Source organism: Octopus bimaculoides, chromosome 22 (genome assembly GCF_046866305.1).
Source record: "Octopus bimaculoides isolate indiv1 chromosome 22, ASM4686630v1, whole genome shotgun sequence".
In the NCBI taxonomy this organism is placed as follows: domain Eukaryota; kingdom Metazoa; phylum Mollusca; class Cephalopoda; order Octopoda; family Octopodidae; genus Octopus; species Octopus bimaculoides.
The window spans coordinates 34,841,831-34,850,065 of NC_142949.1; the positions used below are offsets into that span (position 1 = coordinate 34,841,831).

Sequence of the window (8,235 nt, forward strand, 5' to 3'; positions counted from 1 at the left end):
TCTTCTCTTTCTCTCTCTCACTCTTTCTCTCTCTCTCTCTTTCTCTCTCTCTCTCTTTCTCTCTCAATCTCACTTGATTTATACAACCATTATTATTAGGATATATTATTGTAGTTGTTGTAGTTAATCTCTGAGTCAGTCCCGTCAAAGCACATTTATGATCAAAAGCAATCTAAATGTGAACATCCTATTTTGTGTTGGGTTTTTTTTTTTGTTTAAAGTTTTTGTTAATTTTTTTTTTCTCTATTTGTTCTTCACGCTGCTCCAGCTTAGCCACAGTCCAACGACTGAAACATTAAAAACAATAATGCAACTCAAACTATATTATCCAATGTGTCCTTCCCATCATAAGATGAGAAAATAGTATTTGACTACAATTTCCAGCAGGTCATCTGACCTTGCAGAGGTCCTCTCATTGGCTAATTGTTATATTATCATTGTTGTTGTTTTTCTTGTTATCAATCTTTTCTTTGTCCTTTTTTTTTTTTTTTCATATTTTTGCAGTGATTTATGTATTACTGTTTTTGTAATTTTATTCATTTATCTATTTATTTTCAATTTTGTTTGTACTGACATACTTGATAGTCCGAGATAGACACTGGTTTCACTTCTGGTTTCTGCGCAGTCTCAGGTTGTTGAGCAGCAACTATAGAATCCTTAATCGGCTCCGAATAACATTTGTCAAATGACATCAGTTCAGAATATTGACTTTCTAATTCTTCAGAATTTTTTTTAACATTATTAAGAGTTTCATAGTCCCATGTTTTGAATTTTTCCTTATTCGCTTCTGGTTCCTCCTTGCACATATTGTAGAAATTCAAATGATCGTACATCTTGAATGCGTTGTTATCCTGTGATGCGGAAACAGTCAAGCACTCGTATTCGCTTTCATTTGAGTCAGGCTTTGTGTTTTCGGCAAAGCTCTCATAGTCATTGTCGTCCTTCGCAAATTTTGTGTTTGTAATCGGAACCACTTCATATTGTAAATCCAAAAGCGAGTATTCATTTTCATCTTTGTTAATATTCGAATAAGCACTGGTTGTGTTTTTGTTCAATGGCATCGGAACAGATTCATGCACGTTTTCATCAGAATTAGAAAATTCAGCCTCTAACTTACCAGTTTTGTTCAACATCGATTTCGGGTTAATCTGGTTAGAAATTACCCTCTCTAGCTCCTCTTTATAACACAGTATCCTAACATCAGGACTCTTCGGAGCTGAGGCGTCACTATGAATGGGTTTAATTAAACTAACGAGCAGAGCAACATTCTCAAAAATAACAGGGCCTTGACCAGGAGTAGTTTTAAACTGGAAATTACCTTCACCCGATTGACATTTCCGACCAGCTTCAAATGTAAAGGAATTAGCAGTTTTACCGTAACGCCTGATATATCGGTAAGGCCATTCATAATAAGTTATTTGTCTGTTTTTGTTGAGTAGTGAGATGCTAGATTTGGAAAGCAGCAAAGAGTAACTTCCAGATAAATTACATCGAACAGACACATCAGATTTGATAACTTCAACATCAAAATAGGCAGCTGCAAATAAAAAAGGAAAAAAAATAAAATAAAATAACATGAGACATTTTTTTTTTTTTTTTTTGTTTCAGTCATGTGACTGGACCCACTCAAAAGACCTTTTCGTTTTTTTAGCCAAACAGTTCAACCCAAGTACTTCTGTTTTCTTAAAGCCAGCTACTTAGTCTATTGGTGTCTTTTGATGGACTGTTCAATTACAGGGACACAAACGAACCAACATAGGTTGACAAACTGTGGCGGGAGCAGCCACGAACACAAAGACAGGCACACATAGATATATGCAAATATACATACATATTCTTTTACCTGTTTCAGTCGTTTGACTGCAGCCATGCTGGAGCACAGCCTTTCATCAAACAAATCGACCCCAGGACTTATTCTTTGTAAGCCTAGTACTTATTCTATTGGTCTCTTTTGCCAAACCTCTAAGTTACAGGGATGTAAACACACCAACATCGGTTGTCAAGCAATGATAGGGGGGGACAAACACTGACACACAAATACATACATACATATATATATATATATATATATATATATATATATATATATATATATATATATATATATATATGTATATATATATATATATGTATATATATATATATATATGTATATATATATATATATGTATATATATATATATATGTATATATATATATATATGTATATATATATATATATATGTATATATATATATATATGTATATATATATATATATGTATATATATATATATATATATATATATATATATATATATATGTATATATATATATATATATATATATATATATATATATATATATATATATATATATATATATATATATATATATATATATATATATATATATACATATAACAGTCTTCTTTCAGTTTCCATCTACCAAATCCACTCACAAGGCTTTGGTCAGCCTGAAGCAATGGGAACTCGAGCTGCTCGAGTGATTGCGAACCTTGTAATGGGTTACCCAGAACTTAAAATATATCAATCATCACTACAAAAATATGGCACCTCATTTCATTGGCATTTAAAGGAGAACTGGAAGAGGTATTTAGATAATTGCTTTATACTTTGGAAAGATAGCATGGACAAACTCCTCGATTTCAAAATAATGCTCAACAATATCAACAGCAACAAATAATCCACCATGGAACACAGCAACAAGCAACTCTCTTTTCTTGACATCCTAATTAAAATAGTCAATAACCACATCGAAACAGACATCTTCTATAAACCCACAGATTCAAAACAATACCTATTATTCAACTCATGACACCCCAAACACATAAAAATTAATATACCTTATAATCGAGCGAAAAGAATCTGTACCATAGTTTCCTGACAATGTTTCCTGGCGCTAAATAACAGTAACAACTGTCCTAACCAGGACTGCGACATTATGTTGGCAAATAATCTTTACTCTAGAGTACTGTGACTGAATGTCTCTCATGCAGAGATTTAGAAATAATAATTTTATATATGTATATATATATATATATATATATATATATATATATATATATATACCAAGGGAGAAAGACAGAGAGGGAGTGAAAGAGGTGACCCCCTCACTGCCATAAAATGCTACCTTACCTTCATAAGATTCATAGATATCTGAATTATCACAACTCTCAAAGTCACTGTCATCAGTCACGCTTGATCGAGCATCAGGTGACACAGACCGCTTTTTCTTCTTCTTTGTATCCTCCCATAAGGACACCTCCTTCAAATGCTTCACCCAACTGTCGGCTTCCTCTTCCGTTTCAACCAAGAAGAGAAGCTTGAAACTTTTGCTGTGGATCATCACCTGGAAACTCTTTGACTTGAAGATTCCCATGTGTATCGACTGGACATTCTCTAACATGTAGGATTTCTTGCTCGCATCTTTGCTCTTTGAGTCCTCTCCAATCTCAAGTATTGCCGGAGAGTTGTTGCTCTTGTCATACAATGTACAGCGTTTCATCACCCATGCTTTCGACTGGAAAGAGAAAGTGAAACAAGAAAACGATAAGGCAAAAAGAATTAGCAAACCATGCTTCGTAAGCATGCGGTTTCAGGTTCAGTCCCATCAGCCCCACTGCATAGCGCCTTGGGCAAGCAGGTAAAGATCCCTTCAGTCATGAATGACCATGAAATTTATCTTCTGAGACACAAGTCCAGGCAAGGTTGTTTGTGAAAGACCAGCGGTCACCCATGCATACCAGCCTCTGTGCCACCGATGCTATCCAAGGGATAGGCAAAGGCCAATATAGTTTGATACATGTCGCAACTCATTTCTACAGTTAAGTGAAGTGGAGCAATGTGAAATAAAGTGACTTGCTCAAGAACACAACATACAGCCCAGTCCAGGAATCAAACTCACTATCTCGTACTTGTGAGCCAGACACTGAAACACGCACCTTGGGCAAGCATCTCTTACTATATCTCAGAGCTGCCCGAATATTTTGTGAGTCAATATGGCAGATAGAAAATGTGTGGAATTCTATAATGTGTGTGTTTGTTTACGTGCCTGTCACTTAGCAGATCAACAAATGGCTGTGTAGGGAATCCATGACTACATTATTCAACATGCTTTCTGCTACAATGGTAGGGAGTAGTCTGAGGGAGATTTCTCTGGAATCTACCTCAGACTACTCCCTACCATTGAAGTTTAGTTTTGAATCATTTGAACCCTATTAAGTGCTTTCTATACCCAAAATCTCTGGATATCAACTGCTGACTATGTGTGTGTGTGTGTGTGTGTGTGTGTGTGTGTGTGTACTTATGTATATATGTATGTGTGTATGCATGTATGTATGAGTGTTAGAATGGGGGCAGCTGATGAAGGATATGTTCTCTATGTGGCCTGCTTGTTTGTTGTACCTTGTTTATCATTTTGTCCATGTTCTTTTGCAACGTCATGTACCCAGATATGTATCTATATGTACATGTAGATGAAGGCATGTACATACATGTACATATATATGCATATACTCATATATTGTTTATATATATATATATCCCCCTCTCACTCTCTGGGAGAGAGGCACAAGCACATACACAGACGTATACACACACGGCAGTAACTTCCGCCTACCAAATTCAAACACAAGGCTTCGGTCAGCCCGGGGCTATAGCAGAAGACACTTGCCCAAGGTGCCATGCGGTGGGACTGAACCCGAAACCGTGTTGCTGGGAAGCAAGCTTCCTAACCATATATATATATATATATATATATATATAATTATGTGTATTTCGTTTAAGATGATTCCCATGCTTTCCCTGATGAGAAGGTTACAATTTTAATATCAAAGATCCCTATGGATCACACAGGTTGTAATCCTTTGAAACATATGTAGGAATAAAGTATGCAATTATAACATGCGTTTTCTCCAATCCTTAAATTCTTATATATATATATATATATATATATATATATATATATATATATATATATATAATCAGAAGGTTCAGGAAAAATTTTTTTTCGACATCCTAGTTTCCTGGTATTAAATTGATATTAATTAATATCGAATTTTTACCATGTTATGTTAATTATATATATACATATATATATATATATATATATATATATATATATATATATATGTATATATATATATATATATATATATATATATATATATTTATGTGTGTGTGTGTGTATGTATGTATGTATGCATTATCAGTGGTGAACGTGGTAAGGCTGGACGCTAATCTTATAGCTACACACAGACAGACATTCTTTAAACTGTTCAACCTAAACCTCAATGTCATCGTTGTCGTCTCCTCGTCGTTAGTCATTATCGTCATCACCAATGTCTTCGGCGGTCACTGTCTCCCTTCATCGCCATTGTTTTCATGTCTCAACAAACAATAGAACAATCTCTCTCTCTCTCTCTTTCTCGACCCTTCCCACCCCACATTTCTCCACAACTCAAAACACGGAAACAAACGCCCCAGGACAAGTATGTACATATTTGGATGACCTCCTTCTTAATGACACTTTCCTGAAAGTGCACACACACACACACACACACACACACACACGTAAATACTGATACAATGACAAAGCCTCAAAGTGGTCATCTGACCTGCTAGAAATAGCAGCCAAACTCACCCAACTCAAACCCCATTGTCTTAAATGAGGAAGGAAGAATATATCAGATCACTGATTCCCAATTTTTTTTTACCTATAGACCCCTTTAATTTCTATTTTGCTCCATTGGACCCTCATAACTATTCACTATTTTAAAAAAAGTGGCTTATATATTTTTATTATCAAATATTATTATTAAAAAAAATTGTTAAAATATTTGGTATACTGGTAGAAATATAAGTAGCTTATTGCTCATAGATTTTAACAAATAAATCTCATATGGAACCCCAAGGGCCACATGGACCCTGGTTGAGAACCACTGCATTAGATGATGATATAGTCCTAGAGAAAACACCTCTGAAAAGACTGGATGGTCGTGGCTGAAGAAATTCTGAGCATAGGTTTGCTGACTCAAAATCAGTCCAAGATTAAACATCGGTAAGCAATGATAAACCAATCGAGGAAGTTAAAATATTCATTCATCCTGTGGCCAGAATATGGTGGAAGTGCCTGGCTTAGTGTTTTTCCATGCTGGCATGGGTTGGATGACTTAACAGGAACTGACAAGACCAGGGGCAGCACCAGGTTCCATAGTCTGTTTTGGCTTGGCTCCTACAGCTGGATGCCCTTCCTAACACCAACCCCTTAACAGAGCATACTGGGTGCTTTTTACGTGGCACCATCCCCAGTACCTTTTATGTGGCCCCTACACCAGTGCTTTTCATGTGGAATCCGCATCGTGGTTTCAATTCCTAGAACAGGTGACGCATACACACGAAAACAAAACACTACATTTCATGCTGCTCAACTCCACTCAGCTGGTGAAAGCGAGTAACCCTGTGACAGACCAGCATCCTATCCAGGCAGGGGAATAGGGGATACATACGACAGAGAAACTGGGAAAGTGACCCAATACTCCTTAAGGAGTAATGTGGACTAATCATGGCATGATGTGTGTGTGTTTGACAAGCTTCTTTCAGTTTCCATCTACCAAATCCACTCATAAAGGTTTGGTCAGCCCAAGGCTATACTAGATGACACTCGCCCAAGGTTCCACGCAGTGGGATTGAACCCATAGAACCATGTAGTGGGGAAGCAAGCTACTTACCACACAGCCACAAGGATGTATGCATCTATATTGTGTGCATGTCAACATGTGGTACTGAGTTTCAGAGTGTACATGTATCATTGTGCGTGTGGGCGGACAAATGTGTGTCATGGAAATAAATCGACACCAAATCCAAAAGTAAGATCTGACAAACAGAGAAACATGAGGAATGAAAAGATGGAGGAGACACTGCTTGATGTTTAATCACCGACCACTCAATACCTACTGAGAATTTCACAACTCAGACTCTGGGCCTTTTCCCTAATTGTCGGCTTCCTATTCTATATTTAATCTCTCGTTAAACATTAACGATTAAACCCCCAAAGAGAAGCCAGCAATGTCTGTGACATGCCTGTTTGTATTCTTTTTACTCTTTTACTTGTTTCAGTCATTTGACTGCGACCATGCTGGAGCACCGCCTTTAGTCGAACAAATCGACCACAGGGCATATACATTGTAAGCCTAGTACTTTATTCTATCGGTGTCTTTTCCCTGAACCGCTAAGTTACAGAGATGTCGACACACCAGCATCGGTTCTCAAGTGATGGTGGGGGGAACAAACACAGACAAACAAACGTAAAAGCACCCACTACACTCTCGGAGTGGTTGGCGTTAGGAAGGGCATCCAGCTGTAGAAACATTGCCAGATCAGATTAGAGCCTGGTGCAGCCATCTGGCTCGCCAGTCCTCAGTCAAACCCATGCCAGCATGGAAAGCGGACGTTATACGATGATGATGATGATGATGATGATGATATACATATATATATATATACACATACACACACACACACACACATATATATATATATATATGACAGGCTTCTTTCGTTTACCAAATCCACTCACAAGGCTTTGGTTGGCCCAAGGCTATAGTACAAGACACTTGAGCAAGTGTCTTCTATAGCCCTGAGTTGACCAAAGGCTTGTGAGTGGATATGGTAGACGTGTATATATATATATATATATATATATATATATATATATGTGTGTGTGTGTGTGTGTGAGTATACATACTGAGAGAAAGATTAGTGTGTGTGCCTACATTCTTGTGCGTGTATGTGTGTGTGTGTGTGTGTAAATATAAAGAAACATGTCTGGTCATTTAGCTGAGTGGACTGCATAAAGACAAAAGAAAAATGAAAAGGACATATGAGACACTCTAGACACCTATAAATAAAAATTTAAAAACCCAGATATAACCACAGTTGAAATGCTATAATGCTAGGTTTTCCCAATCGGGGCTGACTACAACAACAAGCCACAGAACTAACAAAAACTCTGTACACGTCATGTTAATGTTGAATAAGTTAATAGTGTAGTTTATCAAATAAGTACATCAGACTCTGGTAGCAATTGGGTCAGCATGGCAGCCTATCCTAAGCCTTTAACATCTAAAAAAACCACTGCTTATCGTGTGAAGTTACGTCCGTCTTTTATGATGAAAAGAGCAGGAAATATTTTCCAAATACTTGCCTTAGCACCATGGATAAACTAGGAAAACACA

General features: G+C 36.8%; 1 protein-coding gene across 1 annotated transcript in view; it reads right to left on the bottom strand.

Annotated features, from left to right (window-relative positions):
- Nucleotides 1–547: 547 nt before the first annotated feature.
- The window catches only part of LOC106874162 (uncharacterized), a 27,054-nt gene continuing 19,366 nt past the window's right edge, over nucleotides 548–8,235 (bottom strand). The window contains exons 2-3 of the mRNA XM_089339565.1: nucleotides 3,137–3,521; nucleotides 548–1,537 (exon numbers count right to left, since the gene is read on the bottom strand). Coding sequence (XP_089195691.1) covers nucleotides 555–1,537; nucleotides 3,137–3,521 — 1,368 coding nt within the window. The 3' untranslated portion in view covers nucleotides 548–554. The remainder of the gene's footprint in view (nucleotides 1,538–3,136; nucleotides 3,522–8,235) is intronic.